Below are 19,437 nucleotides of genomic sequence, written 5' to 3' on the forward strand. Positions count from 1 at the left end.
GAAATTCTGGGCCTATTTGACTTGCAAATAAACTTTTGGACCAATTTACGTGCACCTTTGGGCTGAATTTATTCTTGTTTTAGTGACATTCAATATGCTATCGCGTCCCGAAAGTTTTTCATTTTTCTTTGCCAACCGATCTGCCCGTCTCCCGCCGCCGCCGCCGCCGTCGCCGCCTCCGGCAGGAGGCCCAATCCCCGGATCCGCCCGCGCCGGATGCTCCTCCGCCGCGCCGTCGCCGCCGTAGCGGAGCGCTCCTCCCGATTATCGCACTCGCGACCCCTCCTCCGGCGCGCGGGCTCTGCCTGCTCTAGCCTCACCACCACCACCACCTCCCAACATCGTCACGGCCGCCGTCGCGCGCCGCCGGCTGAGAGCAACGCCCTCACAACCACCGCCGCGCCACGCCCGTTCCCGGACTACTCCCCGCCCCGCCCGGACTCGCCGGCCGACGACGACCTCGCGCGCCGCCTCGCCGCCGCCGTCCTCTCCTCCCCTAACCCGGGCTCTCTCCCTCCCCTCCCCTTCCTCCCTCTCCTCCGCCCACTTCACCTCCTCCTCGCGCTCCCCCTGCTCGCCTCGCACCCGCACCTCCCCACCATCCTCCTGCCGCTCCTCCTCCTCTTCCCCTCCGGGCCTCGCCCGCACCCTCACCTGCTCCAGTCCTTCGCGGTCGCTGCCCACCTCGCCGCCGTTCGCGATCCCGGCGCCGCGCGGGCCATCCTCGTTCGCGCCCTTCGCTTCCCGTCCCCTCATCGGCATTTCGTCGAGCAGTTCATCTCCACCTACAAGGCCTTCTCCTCCGACCCTGTCTCATTCGACCTCCTCCTCCTGTGCCTCCCCTCCGCGCCTCTCCTCCTCCGCCTCCGCCAGTACGGCATCTCTCCCTCCCCGGAGTCCTGTAACGCGGTGCTCTGCCGCCTCCCGCTTGATGAAGCCGTTCAGTTGTTTCAGGAACTCCCGGAGAAGAACACCTGCTCGTACAATATACTACTCAAGGCGCTGTGCACCGCTGGCCGCATCAAGGATGCGCACCAACTGTTTGATGAAATGGCATCGCCGCCAGATGTTGTAACATATGGCATTATGGTGCATGGGTATTGTACTCTTAGTGAGCTGGAGACTGCGATTAAGCTGTTAAGTGAAATGGCAGCAAGGGGGTTGGAACTCAACCCAGTAGCCTATACTAGTGTTATTGCATTGTTGTGCGACGAAGGGCAGGTTTCAGATGCTGTGAGGGTGGTAGAGGATATGGTGATGCATGGAGTGGTGTTGGATGCAGCGGTGTTCACAACGGTAATGAGTGGGTTCTGTAGGAAAGGTGATTTGGCAGCTGCAAGGAATTGGTTTGATGAGATGCAGAAGAGAGGGTTGGCAGCTGATGGAGTGACGTATACTGCGCTGATCAATGGCCTTTGTCGGGCTGGAGAGTTGAAAGAGGCAGAGAGAGTGCTTCAGGAGATGGAGGACAAGGGATTGGATGTTGATGCGGTCACATATACAGTTCTCATTGATGGGTACTGCAAGGTTGGGAAGATGACGGAGGCCTTTCTGGTGCATAACAAAATGGTGCAGAAACGAGTGACACCAAATGTAGTGACATACACGGCTCTGTCAGATGGACTCTGCAAGCAGGGGGATGTGTGTGCTGCTAATGAACTATTGCATGAGATGTGCAGCAAGGGGTTAGAGCTGAATATTTTCACATACAACTCCCTGATCAATGGCTTGTGCAAGGCTGGCAATTTGGAGCAAGCTATGAGGACCATGATAGACATGGATGAAGCAGGTCTTAAACCAGACGTTTACACATATACAACTATTATTGGTGCTCTTTGCCAGTCCAAAGAGCTTGACAGGGCTCACAGCCTTTTGCAAGAGATGTTAGATAAAGGAATTAAGCCTACTATTGTGACTTATAATGTTCTAATGAATGGCTTTTGCATGTCAGGTAGGGTAGAAGGAGGTAAGAGGCTGCTTGAATGGATGCTGGAGAAGAACATCCACCCAAATACCACAACATACAATTCTCTTATGAAGCAGTATTGCATTGAAAAGAACATGAAATCAACCACCGAGATCTACAAGGGAATGCTTTCACAGGAGGTGGTACCAAATGAAAACACATATAATATTTTGATCAAGGGACATTGTAAGGCAAGAAATATGAAAGAGGCTCTGTATTTCCATAGTGAAATGATAGAAAAGGGATTCAGGCTTACTGCAAGCTCATACAATGCTCTTATAAGATTGTTGAATAAAAAAAAGAAATTTACTGAAGCGAGAAGATTATTTGAGAAGATGAGGAAGGAACGTCTTACAGCAGAACCAGATGTATACAACTTTTATATTGATCTCAGTTTTAATGAAGATAATTTGGAGTCAACCCTTGCACTTTGCGATGAACTGGTGGAAGTCACTCTTGTGAAATCTATAGCTGACACGGATGATGACTTTGCAGAAGAGCATATATGTAAGTAACATGCTTTGGCAAATGATATCATCCTAATCTATTCAGGATTGGCAATGTGTAAAGTGAACCAAGAACACACAACAGACAAAGCACTGCCCTTTTTGCCATGCTGAAATAACAGTTGAGGTAATCATTCATTTCATCTAATCACTTAAATCAATCATCCATGGACACTTTAGCAATTTCCTGCATTTTCTTATGATTGATGATAATATCCTCTATTTACAGCGATCATGAGATTCCTTGAAGAGATGTGGGAGGTTCTTGGATATTACAGATACGTATGGGATTGCTCATCATGGTTATTATGCAATTTGCAAGGTAAGAGACAAAATGCACATTGAATTCATTGTTTTATTTTCCGAGTATTGCCTGCCGTTTTCTTGTACAGTTACTATATGACGACATTTCTGGGCTCTGGGAGCACCTAAATTTTGGTGATTGCAACCAATTTAAACCCTTCAGAAATTTACAATTTTCTTAAACAATTGGTAACATAGAAAATGATTTCATTAATCACTCCACAAACTTTCAAGTAACATTAGGTGATGACATTGTCAAATCTGTACCGACTACATAGTGTTAACCTGTGTGGACTTATGTTTGTACCTCGCATTGCCATTGGTTAGGAAAAAGTTTTGGAGAGCCAGTGCTTTTATTATTTACTACTTATGTTTCAAATCGTACTAATAAGAATTCCTAGAGCTGTCCAGCTACGTAGAGTTAACTGCTTGACCTGTGTGGACTTATGTTTGTAACTCACATCGCCATTGGTTAGGGAAAAGTTTTCGAGAACCAGTGCTTTTATGTACTTATGTTTCAAATTGTACTAATAGGAATTCCTATAGCTGTCCAGCGTTTGAATGGCAGTTTTTGCATAATGCTGTAAACCTTGTAGAGAGTTGGATATCATTTTTTGTAATTGTGCCTTGCCTACATGGCTACAGGTCTATTACTCCAGGCTGCTTGAGTTGATCTGCCACTGTATTACATCTGTTGGTCAAATCAGGACTCTTCTGACACCAGAGTCCTGGTGAACTGATGATGTCATGTTGACCTCAAGGTCACAACACACATAAGATCACAATTTTATAATTAAGTAAGGTTAAGCCACACGATCACACATTCACACATATATGCATAGGAAAAAAAAGGGAACTGTACAAGTATCTGTATTTACATATAGGGTTAAAATCATTACCTGTGTTAATCCATGCAGTTAGATCATTCAATATTGTCATGCCTTGACATATGCGTACTCAACATCCTCTTCATGACGTGTGATCAATAAATTTGTGATATTTTTTGACAGATAGACCATCCTGTTGCTGTGGAGCATGTAAAGAAATAAAGTGATGATTCTTACAAGCACTTAAGGCCATGAGAAATGAATACTGTTCACTTCTACAGTGCCTTTTGTATGATCCATATCTGATAGTGTGATGGAGTAAGTACTCAAGTCCTATCCTCTACTATCAAGTTCAACTACTTCAGAACATATCAGTGAACCAAGGACTTCTTTAGCTGAACTTCTGCTAAACTGCTTAGCGTTTAATCTTTATGATTGGATGTTATTTTGCCACCATTACAACAACATTGCAATACCTTGTCTGCTGAGTCCTATACATGTCCTTGTTGTATCCTACTAGTACTTTTTTTTTCCTCTTAGTTATATGCTCCATTTTTTATGGTGTACACAAGTATATACACCGTTCTTTCAAACTTACATTACGTTCTGGAATTATGCTTGTGAATCTTAGCATGCTTTATAGTTCCTTGTGTTGCATACCATAAATATACTGTACTGTCAAACTACTTATATTTGTAATATGGTCTGATTCTCTAAAGAAAAAATATATATAGCCTGTACGAAAAATGTTATGTACTAATGTACATCTTGTTGTGTGCTTCTAAGTTCTTGCATCTGATTATGAGTGGGAAATACAAGTCTGCAAACTGCAATTGTGGCTCATTCCTTGTTCAATGGCATGATTGTAGGGAAAATTTTCCATGGTATTGTTGGCAATTTCTTATCACACTGAAAGTATTACAATGATGATGGTCTAGCCCAGAGTTGGATGTTTGGACTTTGGAGCACAGAAGGTAATAACATTAGTTTGCGAGATTGCCCTTTTTGGCCTTTTCAGATGATGATGATATACAAGGAGATAATTGGATTACTGTTGCATAGCTTCAGCTTCCACATAAAATGTGTTTGGTGAGAGTGAGTGAGTGACAAACTTTTACCTAGTGTTGATAGGGAGTTGACATCATGGAGCTATGCTATCGACATCTTTTCACTACATAATAGGGCAGTGTTACCCTTCTAACCATGTCTCAGTGTGAAGCAATATAGCTGTACTATTTTTACAACAGCAGGGACATTAGCTGCTTAAGTCAAGCACCAACTAGCGATTTTTGTCCTAACTGACACTTTTTTCGTTAAGATGCATTTGTTCAGTTTTACAAGGCCCACCAGATATAGCAACCTTGAGCAATTTCTTTATGATGATACACTTGTGTAAAAGTAAGTAGCAAAAATGACCTCCGCTTGTAAGTTCTAATTCATATCGATACACAATCTTTGCTTCCAATGGCCTCAGATGGTATACCTGTTGGTATAGCACTATAGCTACCGGGAATTCTGGAACCTTGAACTATCTGTGGCTAAAGACATGACAAGTTCCCTTAACCCTTGACAGATGGCACCATCTCATTTCATTTTGTTAGTGCTTTCCTACAAACCTGTGATTCTTTCGGTTCTTTTATAATTGGATGCCACGTACTCTCTCCTTCAGTTACAAAAACATGTCGTTTTGGACATATCTCAAGTCAAAGTTTAAAAACTTTGAACATCCATATATTATAAAATATTTGGATTAAATTTATAAAAATCATGTTTATAGATTTGTCTTGAAAAGGAAAAAAATATTTTTTAGTATTATAATTAGCCTTTTGAATATTTTGCAATAGATAGAAATTAGTGATCATAGCTGCATTTTGAAGACCACATCGATGTCCAAAATGGCAAGTGTTCACCGTTTTTTTTGACAAATTGACCCTTTTCAAAAACTTATTTCGAAACTAACCCCTGCCAAAAACTTCAACCAAAAATAGGCCGTCGCCTCAGCGCCAAACACATTGGCGCTGACGTTGGCCGTGTTAGCGCCAACGGGACTGGCGCTGACATTGTGCCACCGTGGCGGCCGGGGCCGATCCCCAGCTGACGTGGCAGCTATCTCAGCGCCAACCGGACTGGCGCTGAGGTGGGACTTGGCCGCAACCCCAAGGCCCAGACCAGCAAGCCTTCTGGATGGCTTGCGGGCTGGGACCTCAACGCCAGCCAAAATGGCGCTGATCTTGGGACTGGCGCTGAGGTGGGACTTGGCCGTTTCGGCCTTGGCCCAGCGAAGCAAGCCTTCTGGATGGCTTGCGGGCTGGGACCTCAGCGCTAGCCAAAATGGCGCTGACTGTGGGAAACTCAGCGCCAGCCAACCTGGCGCTGAGGTGGGACTTGGCCGTTTCGGCCTTGGCCCAGCCAAGCAAGCCTTCTGGATGGCTTGCGGGCTGGGACCTCAGCGCCAGCCAAAATGGCGCTGACTGTGGGAAACTCAGCGCCAGCCAACCTGGCGCTGAGGTGGGACTTGGCCGTTTCGGCCTTGGCCCAGCCAGGTGCACTGGCGCTGAGTTTGGACATGTCAGCGCCATTTTGCATGGCGCTGACGTCCCAGCCCTGCTAAACTTTAGCAAAACTTTGCACACAACACAGGCAAACATCAAATGACAGAAATTTACAGGCAGTAATATATCCAGAGAACCATACAAAACATACATCCATCCATCAATCCCAACATCATTCCATACATCCATAGAATCCATCAATACATCCATATATGAAGTCCATACATATAAGAAATAAAAACATCCCATCGATCCTCGGCTATACATCCAGTCGAGTCCATACATCCAGTCCATACATCCATCGAACCATGCATCAAGTCCATCCATCTATCCATCCATCCATTGAACCATGCACTCACCTCCTCCTACCTCTAGTGCGAGGACGAGGCACGTCGGGGGTGTACCTCCAGTCCTGCGAAGGAGCCCGCCGGCGTCGTGGTCGAGACGGGCCGGGCTGCAAGATATCCGGCTGTGACGACTCTGGTGCGTCCTCTAGCTGCGAGGGACCGAGCTCATCCGCCTCCTCTTCTCTGTCCTCATCCCCTTCTTCCTCCTCATCTCCTTCCTCCGCCTCTTTGTCTTGCTCGCCCTCCTCGTCACCCACCTCCCCTTCTTCATCCCCCTCTTGGTGGGCATGAGCATGTTCGACCACATCAGTCGACCTGCAGCCGAGCCTTGCTGCCAACTTCCGACATCGCTGCCGTAGTCTCTGCATAAAAAATAATCCATGTTAAGTTATCGCTTTTGGAAGAAAACACCGTAGTTTCATCTCTTTCCAACGATTACCTGTAGGGCGTTGCGGAGGGTGCCGCCCTCTCCTTCGGAGCCAGGAGCCGTGCCTAGCGCCACTCCCGCGTCGTTGACGGTCCGCAAGAGCTCTCGAGCCTGTAGGATTGAAATGAAGTAAGTCACAACATATATGGCATTGAAATGAAATAATATACAACATTAATGCTAGAAACTAACCACTCTGTCGCGAACAGGTCCCGTCTCGACCGTGGTACCTAGACGGGTACGAGTATCGTACTCGTTCTGCTCCTCAACATCCTCGGGGTCATCCGCTATGTCGGCTAGTGTCCAAGCCGGACGTAGGACAAGACGGTAGGTCCTGTGGAGCCACGCCAAGTACAAGTCGAACTCCGTCCCGTTGTGCTGACCCTGGTCTGGTACTCCATTCTCCTCGAACTTCTCCCATTGCGTGATATGATCCTGATGGTAGTAAGCCCAATCAGTCACCTTCTTGTTCTTCCGACGGTCCACCCTGCACGTATGCAAAATGTCCAACTCAAATATGTAGTAAATGTTGAAGTGACTGATTGGGCAAGCAAAATAAATTGTTAAGTGAAATTACTAACTTGTGTAGGTCGATACTCGTGGAGAAACGGTGTGGGATTGTTTGAAGCCTCCCGAATTGCCGCATCACGCGGTGGCACATCTGGAACTCCACTGCATAGAAGCAGATCAGTGGGCACCGTAGGGTCTTCAACGCATCCTCTATATGGCACATGGGATTCAGTTCTAGCTCGAGCACTTCCTGTGCCTGATATGGCATCCACACCACCTGCAGCAACAAAAATAAAACACATTGAAGCACATTTAGTACTATATAGTAAGAAACCATCTTCATGTGTGATAGAACCCCGAATAGCTTACATGTTCTGGCTGTAGGTAGTCCATCTCGTTTGTGTAGTGGTAGTACGCCAAATTCCTGCGGCCTACTACTGGAGATGGGACCGATTCCCACAGGTGAGCTACAGTGGGACGTCGGTCTGCATCCTGGTGCGGCCAAGCCTGATGGGTCCTCCACATGGGCCGACCAACTGGAAGCCTCATCCACATCCAAACCTGCGTCACATACGTTAGCTTCCAACATGTTAGCAAGAAATTGAAATGTTATGAAACATAACATGCGTGAACTTACCTGTAGCAACCAAACACAGCCTGCTAGGTTCGCGTCCCCGCCTTGCCTTCGGCAAGCATCACAGAGTTGCCGGTACAACCAGGCTAGGGCAGCCGACCCCCAGCTGAAGGTACCCGCCTCGTCCCAGTCCGCGAGCAACGGCAGCCACATCCAAGAAGCCATGTCTCCACCAGAGTCAGGGAACAGAATACTGCCGAAGATGTACAGCACGTACGCCCTGCAGTATCGCTGTACTGTAGCCTCGTCTGCCTCAGCGGGACACTGACCGAAGTTGGCTCGCAACCAACTCAAAGGAACCCCTGATGTCTTCGTCTGCCTCTGACCATCAGGTGCCACTGGAGGCTCCAGACCAAGGTACTCCTCGACCCTCTCCCTCCAGTTCCCCGACGCTGTGTCACCTGTAACCGGAAATTAAATGGAATCATTAGTAATTGCAAAAAAATTAACAAATGAATACGAAGACTCGTTAGTAATTCCCTGACGCTGTGTCACCTGTGACCGCCTGACCCCGGATAGGAAGACCCAGGATCATGGCGACGTCCTCCAGAGTGACCGTCAGCTCCCCGCACGGTAGGTGGAAGGTGTGTGTCTCTGGACGCCACCGGTCCACTAGGGCCGTCAGAGCAGCGGCGTTGTACAGAGGCACCGGTCGCTGCGCCATGGTCACGAACGCCAAGAGCTTCGCCCGCCGTAGGTACGGGACGTACCGGTCGTCGAACAGTATGTGCGCCGTGTGACCTCTGACTCGAAGGGTCTTCAAGCGCTGCATCAATAGACAAACATAATAACATAAAGTTAGCGACAATATATCATATACAAGGGTTGTGGAAAATACTTCATGCAACTAGGAACTTTAATTTTGGGATTGAGCAAGAAAACTGAAAAGAAGATCTGTGTGTTTACATGCTCTGCTTTGAGGCTCATGAATTTTGATTTGAGATATCTCTATGATGGATGATCTATCTGTACGAACTAAAATCAAAGAAGAAAAAATAAATTCGATCATAAAAAAATGGAATATTGTTGATGCTAACCTCTCCGCTGGCAATCTGTGGGGCCCGGTGCTTCTCCTCGTAGAAATCCTCCAACCCCGGAAAGTGCTCCATCCTGCAAATGAAAATTGAATCATTAGTAATTGAAAAAATATTAAATGGAAAAATCACAATGAGAACGGAAAGGAGGACAACGGAAAGTAAACATTGAAGCAACAATATGAACTTAGCAAATGAATGTCATCCAATCCCACCTGTGTGCTACCCTCACCACCTCCCCCCGTCCTACGGCGCTTTTTCGGTCGATCCTTAGACTTGTCTCGCTTCGGGCACCTAGTTTTCTTATGGCCTAGTTCGTGGCATAGCGAGCATCTATTTTGCATGACCGGCTCTGAATTTGTATTGTTCGGCTTTTGTGACCGTCGGTTGGCTGAGCCTTTATATGCTTTGTCCATATCGTTCTTGAACCTTCTTGTCCTTCTTCTTCCTCGTGTGTTGTTCTTTAACGACAAGTCGGGCACGAAGAACTCTCCATCATAACTTGGCCACTGCGATGGATCTAGGTAAGGTTCAAACCTAGGGGAGTACGAGTCCTGCACAGCCTTATTGGAAGCTTCATAACACATTCGGGGGGCCACCTCCACATCCAAACCTCGCAACATACAAACGGTTATCATGTGGGAGCATGGCAAGTGATGGAGCTGAGGGAACTGACAACTACATGTGTTATCTCTCGCAACCACGACGTAGTGACGTCCACCCCATTGAACCCCAGCCGCCGTGACTCCGCCTTGCTCGCTGACCTCATACTTCATCGAAGGGAAATCAAAACATGCTGCTCTTTGCCCCAAGGTTCGTCTTTGCTGCTCCTCCAACATGTCCTTAACTTTTGTGGGCCACTTCTTTCCACACAGGATATCTACAGTTGCCTCTTTGTGTCTATCGACAAACCAACTATTGCACTTCGAAAATGTGTATGCCACAATAGCTGTAACCGGCAGTTTCCGAATGCCTCTCAATACATTATTGAAACTCTCGGCCATATTACTAGTCATGATGCTATGACGACGCCCGTTGGTATCAAATGCTCTTGCCCATTTGACCTTAAGTGGCATATGGTCTTCTAGCCACTTCTTTGGCCTCTCTCCGACCACACCCATGAGGCGTTTTATCTCATCTAGGAACAATGCTTTCTCATTTATTTGACATATGCGCTCAAGATCTTTCATCTGATCAGTCGTAGCTCCAGCTGTGTAGAAGTTAGCACAGAAGTGCCTCATGCACCACCTGTGGTGAATGGTTAGGTGATGAGGCATGATGTGGATGATGGAGTTCAAAATGCCAGGGTGTCTATCAGAAATTATACACACTTCTCTATTAGGACCGATCAACTTGTTTCTCAACATGTTGATGAACCACTCCCAGTTGGATGTATTCTCCTTCTCTACCAGAGCAAACGCCAAGGGAACAAGATGTAACCCGGCGTCGACCCCTATTGCCGTGAGCAATGTACCTTGGTATTTACCGGTTAAGAAAGTGCCATCAATTGCTAGCACCGGCCTCAAGTGCTTGAATGCTTCTATGGACTGGCCAAATATCCAATATGCACGTCCAAATACTCGCCTCTGTACTCCATCCACCATCCTGGACTTCTCGGGATGAGCCTCAACACGGAAATGCATGGTAGGGTTCTTTGCTTTGATGGCACGCATCAGTGTAGGCAAGCGAACATACGCCTCGTCCCAATCTCCCCAAATAACCTTCATAGCAACTTGCTTAGCACGCCATGCTTTGCCATACGTAGGCCGATAGTGCCATATTTGCTCAACTGCCTCGACAATCGCTGCTGGAGATAAAGTTGGTTCAGCTCGCACAAATGCCTGTAACCTGTTTCCAATAAACCTTGAAGTAAGTTGCAAATGCTTGCCGGTTACTTCCGCACTACAGCATGTGTGGTCTTCGCCCACCCTAGTCACCCGCCACCTATCTCCTCCACTCTTCCTTACATTAATCTGCCATTTGCAATGGCGATCGAGACAAGCCACAGTATACTTTACTGACGCGTTAGATTCCTTCACATGGTACGGCCGGTGGACACGGATAGAATAACTCTGTAGCCATATTTTCAGATCATCCATCGATCGAAACTCCAACCCCTTCCTTGGTTCATCACACATTGGTTCGAAGGCACCGTCATATTGTGGATCCCCATCAGCAATTGCTAGCCCAGATCTGGTAAGATCCTCGAATTGTGTTATTTCCGGGTTTCTACCCACCAGTTTCGCAAACACAGTCCTTTCATGCTCTGACATCTTACGCACTGGACGATCATCATCGGAGTCGGAAGCGGACTCATCCAATTCATCCTCTGTATCATACTCCAACCAGCCTGGGTTCAATCCACTGCGTATCATAGCCTCCTCACACTCCTCTCGGGTATAGAATTTCAGCCTAGCCAACTCCCTTAGGCCCATACTTACATTCTTAGCATTCGCTTCTTCCTCAGGCAACTCCACATCATCTCCTACCTCCCGACCATCCTCAACATCTCCTTCCTCTCTTACCGGCACATTCTCCTCCACATTAACTTCCTCCCTTAACGGCACATTGTCCTCTGCATGTACTTCTTCCCTTAACGGCACATTCTCCTCTGCATGTACTTCCTCCCTTACCGGGTCATTCTCTTCCCTGACCTCCACATCCGCCATATCATTTACTCCCTCGCCCCCCTCCACGTCTTCCTCAATCAATTCTTCCTTCCTACTACACCTCTCCGACAGTTCATGACAACTAATGGGTGATTCTATGAGTGGACTTTCATTAAGGTCTATAAGTTCTTTCTTCCCTATCCTACCATCTTTCTTCCATGCAAACACCTCAAGAGATTTGAAATGTGACCCCAATACTATATCTATATATGTTTGCCATTCGATCTCTCCATTCAAGTCTAACATAAACTTATGTGACATGACACCGCCGCCCACATCGTATCTCCCTTGCATACCAACCGACTCATCATTCCAATCCAATTCATGCTTGATGCGAGACATTAACTCCTCAAAGGTAGGCTTCGCAAAAAACACTAATTGTCTAACTGTCATTCCCTCAAATTGGCTTCCATGTGTACTTTCATCTACCACACAACCACCATAATGAAGCCGGACCAATCTATCCATCTACAATTTTTAACCCATGCATAAACATTAATTACTTGAAAATAATATGTAATTACCATTGCAATACCAATACTTCAAAAGCTAACAACATGTCTAATTTTTCCAATAAATAAGTACATTACTCAAATACTACACATTATTGATAAAAAAAAACTCTACTCCTACAAATTACCTACCCTTCACCACACATCAACCCCTTTCAAACCCTCTCAATCACCACAAATCCATCCCACATCCTAGGCCATCACCACACATCCATCTCCCATCAAACCCTAGTGCATCACCAAACATCCATCCCAAATATATTTTGTCAAATGTATCAATAACAACCAAATGGATAAAGATATGCCACCTCCACACTTCATCCCCACCCATATTATCCATCTAATAATCCATCCTTAGCCAACTATTATCAAACCACGTCTACAACCAAAACAATGCAAAATATCCAATAAAACTTTGGGGAACTTAGGGTTTATAGAGGGGTTTACCTTCTCTTCCGATCCCAAACTCAATGCCGCACAAATCACCTTCGATTAGAGAGGTTTTTGGGGGAGATTGGGCGAGGAGAACGCGGTGGCGACCGAACCCTAGGCGGGCGGCTGGGGAAAAAACGGAGGAAGAACTGGCTGGGGCGGCCTCGGCCGGGCTCTAAGTAGCCAAGGTCAGCGCCAACTTACTTGGCGCTGAGGTTGGGCACCTCAGCGCCGAAGCGGTTGGCGCTGAGGTACCTGCCACGTCAGCTAGGGGATCGGCCCGGCCGCCACGGTGGCACAATGTCAGCGCCAGTCCCATTGGCGCTGACACGGCCAACCTCAGCGCCAATGCGCTTGGCGCTGAGCCGACGGCCTAGTTTTGGTTGAAGTTTTTGGCAGGGGTTAGTTTCGAAATAAGTTTTTGAAAAGGGTCAATTTGTCAAAAAAACGGAAGTGTTCATGACCGGGTGGGGTACTGATGCTGTGGGAACCAGATCCTAAAGCACTAGGACGTCCAACGGCTCTCGTCCGTCCATTCGGCATCGGACGGAGTAGAGTGAGCACAGCGGATAGACTCGGCCCATATGGTAGAAAAATCAGCCCACGCGATCCTCAACCATCGACGCCACAGCCGCGGCCGGCTAGGAAGCAAATGGGGGAGGGGAGACCTCTGCACCGTCGGCGTCGTCGCCACCGCCACAGCCTGCGTCTCCCGCGCGAGGGCCCCTTCGTTGCCACCATCCTCTTCTCGGCCAGCAAAATCGGGATGGCTCCTGATTTCCCGTGGTCTTCGGCCGGCCGCTCACTGCCGCTCGTCGTCTCCTCCGGCGCATCCGCGGGTGGAGTGGATCCTGGAAGAAGCCCCTCCCCTCGTCGCTGCCCTCCTCCCCATCTCTCGCCCCTGCGTTCTCTCTCCCTTAGCATGTTGCTGGCTCGCTGCCGGCAGTGTACTCCTTCAAATCATCCCTGCATAAAAGTTCAAGGGGACTCCTGTTAATTCGTTAGTAGCAGCAGCAGCAGGTTATATACACTTAGCAGTTGTTCGAGGTTGCCGACTGATTCCTAGTTTCAATTTTCTTGAGGATGAAAGTAATATCATCACCAGAACCTACTACAAGGGCTTGCAATGGCAGCATCTTGAAAATCCTAGATCGAGATCTAAAATTGATATGAATGGATATTGTAAATTGATGTGAATTGGGATTGCAAGTTTGTAACTCAACACTGAATGTGATGACTGAATGCCTTTGCCAATTGAGATTGATTGTTGTGTCTATTTGAGAATGTGAAGATTGTAGTTGCATCAATTTTTCGTTTTCAATTCAGTACGTTTAAAGGAATTGAAGTGAAACTTCAGTCTAGCAAAAGAATGTCACTTGTGTTGATGCTGCTTCGACAGTAAACATTGAACATTACAATGTGCTGTTCTTGCTGCATTGAGCATTTGACGAAACCCTAATGTTTGCTTGCAAAATGGCAAAAACAAAGGTATATTCGCATATACATCATTAATTTAGTGCTGCAATTTGAGAACGGAACTGACATGAATACAGACTTGGATCAAATCTGTGTTGAAATTGCAACACTTATGATGCTCTTAACAATAAATCTCACAACAATGCATTGTTGCTTTGGACAAGTTGCTTCCCTCTTGCTGCATCTTCCATGACAGGTTGACCTCCAAGAGTCATGGTTTCGTCAAAGCGGACGGTCCGCGACCTCCACGGCGGACGCAGCGGAGGCTCCCGTTCGAGGGAGGACATGGAGGCGCAGCCGCGCAGGCTGTGGTGGTGACGCCGACGGCGACGACTTGCTTCCTAGCAGCGCCGGCGGCCGTGGCTCGGAGGTGGCGACTGGCGTCGATGGTTGTGAATCGCGTGGGTCGATTTTTATACCATATGGGCCGAGCCTATTCACTATGCTCGCCTCGACTCCGTCCGATGCCGCATGGACGGACGAGAGCCATCGGACGTCCGCTACGTCAGAGGATCTGGTTCCGATGCGGTGAATCAAATTTCAAGGGCTGGTTTTACAGTCTCAACTGCATCTTCAAGCTGTAGTTTGTTTGGAGGTGGAATAACTCAACCTAATTTGTAAGTTGTCTGCTTTGCAGGAGAAGTTTCTTTCTGCCTGCACAAATTGGTTAGGAAAGTAGTAGGAATCAAGACAATGGACAGGCTTTGGACAAGTGAATAACTATCTGGGGACTGAACAGGGATTAATAAGCCAATTGTAAACAGCAGCTATCCGTTTGGATGAGAGGAGGATGAAGCAAACCACTGGGAATTAGAGTTGAGAAGCCGCCATGAGTACATCATCTTTATCCTTCACTTTTGAGAGATTATTAATACCATTTACTTGGAAGGAAATGTTGGAGTTGCATTGAATTTTATGTAGATACATACATCTTTTAGATCTATAAATTAATTAAAGAAATCATACTTGTGCATTTTAGAGTGAAATTTAACGAGTATTAGAGAACCCAATTTCTGCCTTTATTGTAATTTGGGAGCTTGATACACCTAGACATGTGCTTCACCACCTTGATCCGCCGTTCTCCTCCTCTTCCGCCGTCGTCGTCGCCGTCGCAAGCAGGCATAGTCCGCACCTCCATGGCGGTGATGATGGCGACAGGGTCCCTACGCCTCCATTTGTCGAGGGGGTCGGTGGCGAAGAACCTGACGACGCAGAGCTTGCCGGAGCCGAGGCTGACGAGGTGGCGGCCGCAGCTGAACCACTCCTTGGGCGGGCGGAAGTCCTCCCACACACCGCACGCCCTGTGCGGCGCCGCGGCGAGGTCGGCGGCGCAGAGCGACGACGACCCGTCGGCGCGGGAGAAGCCGAACCACAGGTTGCAGCCCGGGACGAGCTCGGCCTTGCCGGCGAACGGCAGCTCCCAGTCGCCCTCTCTCCTCCAGGCTTGCCGCTCGGTGTCGAACGAGTAGGTGCCGGGGCCGGCGCCGGCGCCCTTGGGCGTCGTCCAGACGCCGCGCCTGGGGTCGAGCCGGGAGCAGGGGCGGACGGAGGCGACGCCGTCCTCCGCCGGCGCCGTCGTGGTCCAGATGCCTGCGCCGACCACCGCGAGGGCGGTGACACGGGAGCCGGGGAGAGGGCGGCCGATGCCGTCGTCGGCGTAGGGAGGGCCCGGGAGGCGGCGCCAGTACCAGTCGGCGCGCAGCGGGTCCTCGACGCCGTCGTACACGAGGGCCTCGAAGCAGGTGGCGCGCCGGGCGGCGTGCGAGGTGTCGAGGACGTAGAGGCGGTCGGCGACGGCGGCGGAGACCGGGACGCGCTTGTCGGAGAGCAGCATGTGCCCCGGGCCGACGGCGCGGGCGGCGACGTCGTAGATGAGGGTGCGGCGCTGGTCGTCGGTGGCCACGATCATGTCGCCTCCGTCGGCGGCGCGGAGGAGGTGGTGGAACTCGAGGCCGTTGGTCTCCGGGCGCGTGGCGAGGCGCGTGGCGGGTGGGGGCAGGACAGCCTCCTCCATGGCTCCCGGGTCCGGGACGTCGGGGTCGTCGGAGCGGAGGAAGAAGGGGGCGACGTCGATGTGGTGCACCGTGTAGGTGTAGGTGCCGTCCCTGTAGTCGGTGAGGCACAAGTGCACGTGGCTCCGCTCCTTTCCCGCCATACTAGTAGTCAACAAACACATCGTATCGTATGTACTGTAGCTTAATTAGCGAGGCTATATACGGGCGCGCCGCCAGCCAGCCAGACCGTATGTATCGCCATCGGTATCGGTCGCACTCGGCCGGCCACTCTTTTTCTTGCGGTCCGACTCGCACTCGGCCGGCCTCGAAAAAGCTAGCTCTGGCCTCTGGCGCGCGCGCGCTCCGGGAGTTGAAGTACGGAAACTAAAGGGTTAGATTCATGCCATTATGAAATGTAAACAAAACAAGAAGTGCTGGCGATTGCTACAGAAGGAGCAGATCAGACTAGACTTAATCAATCTGAAATCAGCTAAAGAAGTGGTTCATCATGTGTTATTACTAGAAGAAGAATGTAGGATGGAGGTGATACTGCTTCTGTGGAACTGGTGGTTTGCCCGAAACAAAATCAACGCCGGGGAACGTGGGCTACTGCCAGAGAAAGTTGTGCACAGAGTGAAAACGCGATGGTTTAGGAAATGGCTGACCCAAACACGCTTGATACGCGTGTTACTGCTGCTGTGATGAAACACTGGGCACCGCCCCCCGCAGGGAAGATTAAACTCAATGTTGATGCTGCATACCAAGCAAATCGCAAGACGGGTGGTTGGGGGTTTGTGCTGCGGGATGAAGAAGGGCATGCATTACTGGCAGGAGCTGGACGGCTGGAATTCGTTCATGATGTTGTTTCGGCGGAAGCAAGGGCATGCTTATCTGCCCTCCTGGCCATCTCGGTGCAAGGTGTGACTGAGGTGGAGATCGAGTCTGACTCAGCTATTCTGGTCTCAGCAGTAACGTCATCCTCCCATAGCCAAGCTGTTGGGGCTACAATTTTCGCTGAAATCAAGATGCTGCTGCAACTTCATTTTGCTAATTCGAAGGTTTCCTTTGCCCCTCGATCCTGTAATAATGTTGCTCATAATCTAGCCAAGATTGGTGTGAGTTGGGACCCGGATCAGTCTGTGGTCTGGGTTGACCCCCTCCCGTATTTTGTACGTACTCTGGTGATTCGTGATCGTACTGAATCTCCCCAGTAATAAGAATGTGCGGATGAACCTCAAAAAAAAAAATCGTAAGTTGTAAAATATACCATTACTTCATCTGTTTCACAATGTAAGATTTTCTAGCATAGTCCACATTCATATATATGTCTAGATTCATTAACATCTATATGAATGTGGGCAATGCTAGAAAGTCTTACATTATGAAACGGATGGTACTATTCAGCTATTTTTAAACATGTCATTACAATTTTACATGTATTTGAGATATGCCACTATTTAACCTATTGATGCAGTTGTAAAATTTTTAGTACCAAATTGCCCCTTTATTTTACCTTGGTCCATATTCATCTTCTTTCCCCTTCCCCTTCCGTATCTGGATTTGACGGATTTCAATGGGAAAAGAGGCAGGGAGATGAGAGAAAAAGCAGTGGTCTTGTTGACTGTCTTTTCTCCTTTAGATGGCAGCATTATGGGCTAGATGGGCCAAAATGTGCGCTGCGGGTGCATACGCGCGAGAAAGGAGGCCTGAGCTCAGTTCGCAACTTTTATAGCAACATGGGCACCTAGCGCACACATGCTGACGGAGGAAGTCGTGCGCGAGGCCTATGTGCAGCCTACCTCTCTTCTTCCTCTCTCTACCTTATCCCATACGTCTTTCTCTTCGTCTTCGCGTCTCCATCGAGCGAGCGACGACAACAGTGATGGTCCCCTCTTCCCTCCGGTGAACATCCCCAACACAGAAGGTGACGACGACGATGACGATGGTGCGCGAAGCAGGCGAGGACTACAACCCTCGGGCGAGCTCCCTCGTCCTCCACCGCCACCGGGTTTGTTCTTTCTCCTCCACCACCCCACCCCCCCCCCCCCCACCGTAAGGCCGCCTGGCCTTGCCAGTGCCGAAAGGAGTCAACGTGCTAGAGAGGCCCTACCCAGGCGTCTCCCTTGCCTCACTCTGCCAACGCCACCAACATTGGCCCACCGTCGCTACTGAACCTGCAGTTTCGGCCATGCAACCATCGCCTCGTCGCCCGCCCTTGCCTACCACCCACTGCCGGTCTGCCGCCTCCTACGGCACCCCTCTATGCCCAATTCCCCTGCATTCCCTCCACAACACCACCCCTCACCCCACCCTTAAAATCCTAACCCTAACCCTAGCTTGTCGCAACATGTTCGGAAACCGTGCGCGACTTCTCTCCCCTGCACACCAAAACCTAATTAGGATTCCTGGTTTGTAACTCGTCATGCGTGCGTACCAAAACCTAATTATCGGCCTCTCTCACTCCGTCTTTGTTCACGTCCTCATCACCCTCCTCTCCATGGCTACGTACGGCTTCGGCCACCGTGGCCTTGTGTAGCGCCCGTTCCGTCGTGGCGCCTAGCGGGAAAATTAATTTCTAAAAACCTTAATTGCGAAAATTGTTTCCTCGCTTGCAGTCAGTCTCCGTGCCATTCCGGATCTCAAATCCCCGATCTATCGTCAAGTTCAAGTCCCGAATCCAAATCCAAACCCTAATCTCAATTATCCTTCCCAAATCAAATCCCTCCGCAAAAGTCTATTTTGCCTCCCTCAGGTTCGATGGGCCGACTTCCTCTCGGCCCATCTCTCTCTCTCTCCCTCTCTCTCTCCCTCTCTTCCCGCTCTGCCCGTGAGCCGCGCCGAGCGCCTCCCCCTCGCTCTCCCTCTCCCCGCCTCCATCCCCGCGAGCTCCCCGCCCGCGAAATCGGCTCCGCGCGCCGTTGCTTCGCGCACGCGCCCGCGTGGTCGCCGCCCGTGCCGCGCCTGCGCCGTCTGCGCTGCCCGGCCCCGCTGCCTTGCCGCGTGCCCGAGCCGCGCTGCCCAAATCGCCGCGCCGCCCGTTGCTTCCCGCGCGCGCACGCCGTGATGGCCGACCGCCTGGCCGCCGCCGCCGTCAGCCTCTGCCGCGCCTGTCCGCGCCTGCCGTCCGTGTCGCCGCTCCGTTTCAAACCGCCCCCACCGTCATCGCCGTCGTCATCGACTCGGCCCCGCCCCTCCCCGCGCGTGCTTCCAAGGAAAGGAGGCAGGGCTCCTCCTCATCGCCCTCTCTC

The 19,437-nt window shown here is 49.6% G+C and overlaps 3 protein-coding genes across 5 annotated transcripts; 1 reads left to right on the forward strand and 2 right to left on the reverse strand.

Annotated features, from left to right (window-relative positions):
* The first annotated feature begins 130 nt into the window (after positions 1–130).
* On the forward strand, positions 131–5,067 carry LOC4343368 (pentatricopeptide repeat-containing protein At1g05670, mitochondrial). Of its 2 annotated transcripts, XM_015791361.3 has the most exons (4): positions 131–2,599; positions 2,702–2,794; positions 3,786–3,920; positions 4,472–5,067. In XM_015791361.3, exon 1 carries the CDS (start codon positions 217–219, stop codon positions 2,479–2,481), a length of 2,265 nt encoding a protein of 754 aa, XP_015646847.1. In that variant the 5' UTR covers positions 131–216; the 3' UTR covers positions 2,482–2,599; positions 2,702–2,794; positions 3,786–3,920; positions 4,472–5,067. The 2 variants fall into 2 exon arrangements, with proteins under 2 accessions (XP_015646847.1, XP_015646850.1); XM_015791364.3 differs by lacking the exons at positions 3,786–3,920; positions 4,472–5,067 and adding an exon at positions 3,421–3,572.
* Positions 5,068–6,627: 1,560 nt separating this feature from the next.
* On the reverse strand, positions 6,628–12,929 carry LOC9270814 (protein MAIN-LIKE 1-like). 2 transcript variants are annotated; one of them, XM_066312136.1, is made up of 8 exons: positions 9,322–9,435; positions 9,110–9,182; positions 8,568–8,838; positions 8,076–8,473; positions 7,808–7,999; positions 7,121–7,715; positions 6,941–7,039; positions 6,628–6,863 (listed from the first exon to the last, which is right to left on the reverse strand). In XM_066312136.1, exons 2-6 carry the CDS (start codon positions 9,179–9,181, stop codon positions 7,440–7,442), a joined length of 1,209 nt encoding a protein of 402 aa, XP_066168233.1. In that variant the 5' UTR covers position 9,182; positions 9,322–9,435; the 3' UTR covers positions 6,628–6,863; positions 6,941–7,039; positions 7,121–7,439. The 2 variants fall into 2 exon arrangements, with proteins under 2 accessions (XP_066168233.1, XP_025883050.1); XM_026027265.2 differs by lacking the exons at positions 6,628–6,863; positions 6,941–7,039; positions 7,121–7,715; positions 7,808–7,999 and having other exon boundaries at positions 8,336–8,473; positions 9,322–12,929.
* A 2,150-nt stretch (positions 12,930–15,079) lies between these two features.
* LOC4343369 (uncharacterized) lies at positions 15,080–16,372 on the reverse strand. Its single transcript, XM_015791365.2, has one exon. It carries the CDS (start codon positions 16,369–16,371, stop codon positions 15,193–15,195), a length of 1,179 nt encoding a protein of 392 aa, XP_015646851.1. The 5' UTR covers position 16,372; the 3' UTR covers positions 15,080–15,192.
* Positions 16,373–19,437: the final 3,065 nt, after the last annotated feature.

The sequence above is a fragment of the Oryza sativa genome, chromosome 7 (genome assembly GCF_034140825.1).
Source record: "Oryza sativa Japonica Group chromosome 7, ASM3414082v1".
NCBI classification, from domain to species: Eukaryota; Viridiplantae; Streptophyta; class Magnoliopsida; order Poales; family Poaceae; genus Oryza; species Oryza sativa.

Bases quoted from the DNA above. Each gene is read 5' to 3' on its own strand.
- LOC4343368 (XM_015791361.3), top strand. From the start codon at position 217: ATGCTCCTCCGCCGCGCCGTCGCCGCCGTAGCGGAGCGCTCCTCCCGA.
- LOC9270814 (XM_026027265.2), bottom strand. From the start codon at position 12,243: ATGGATAGATTGGTCCGGCTTCATTATGGTGGTTGTGTGGTAGATGAA. The intron at 9,183-9,321 runs GTGGGATTGGAT...TTTCATTTGCAG, and splicing joins GTGGTGAGGGTAGCACACAG to GATGGAGCACTTTCCGGGGT. The intron at 8,839-9,109 runs GTTAGCATCAAC...CTATTGATGCAG, and splicing joins CACAGATTGCCAGCGGAGAG to CGCTTGAAGACCCTTCGAGT.
- LOC4343369 (XM_015791365.2), bottom strand. From the start codon at position 16,371: ATGTGTTTGTTGACTACTAGTATGGCGGGAAAGGAGCGGAGCCACGTG.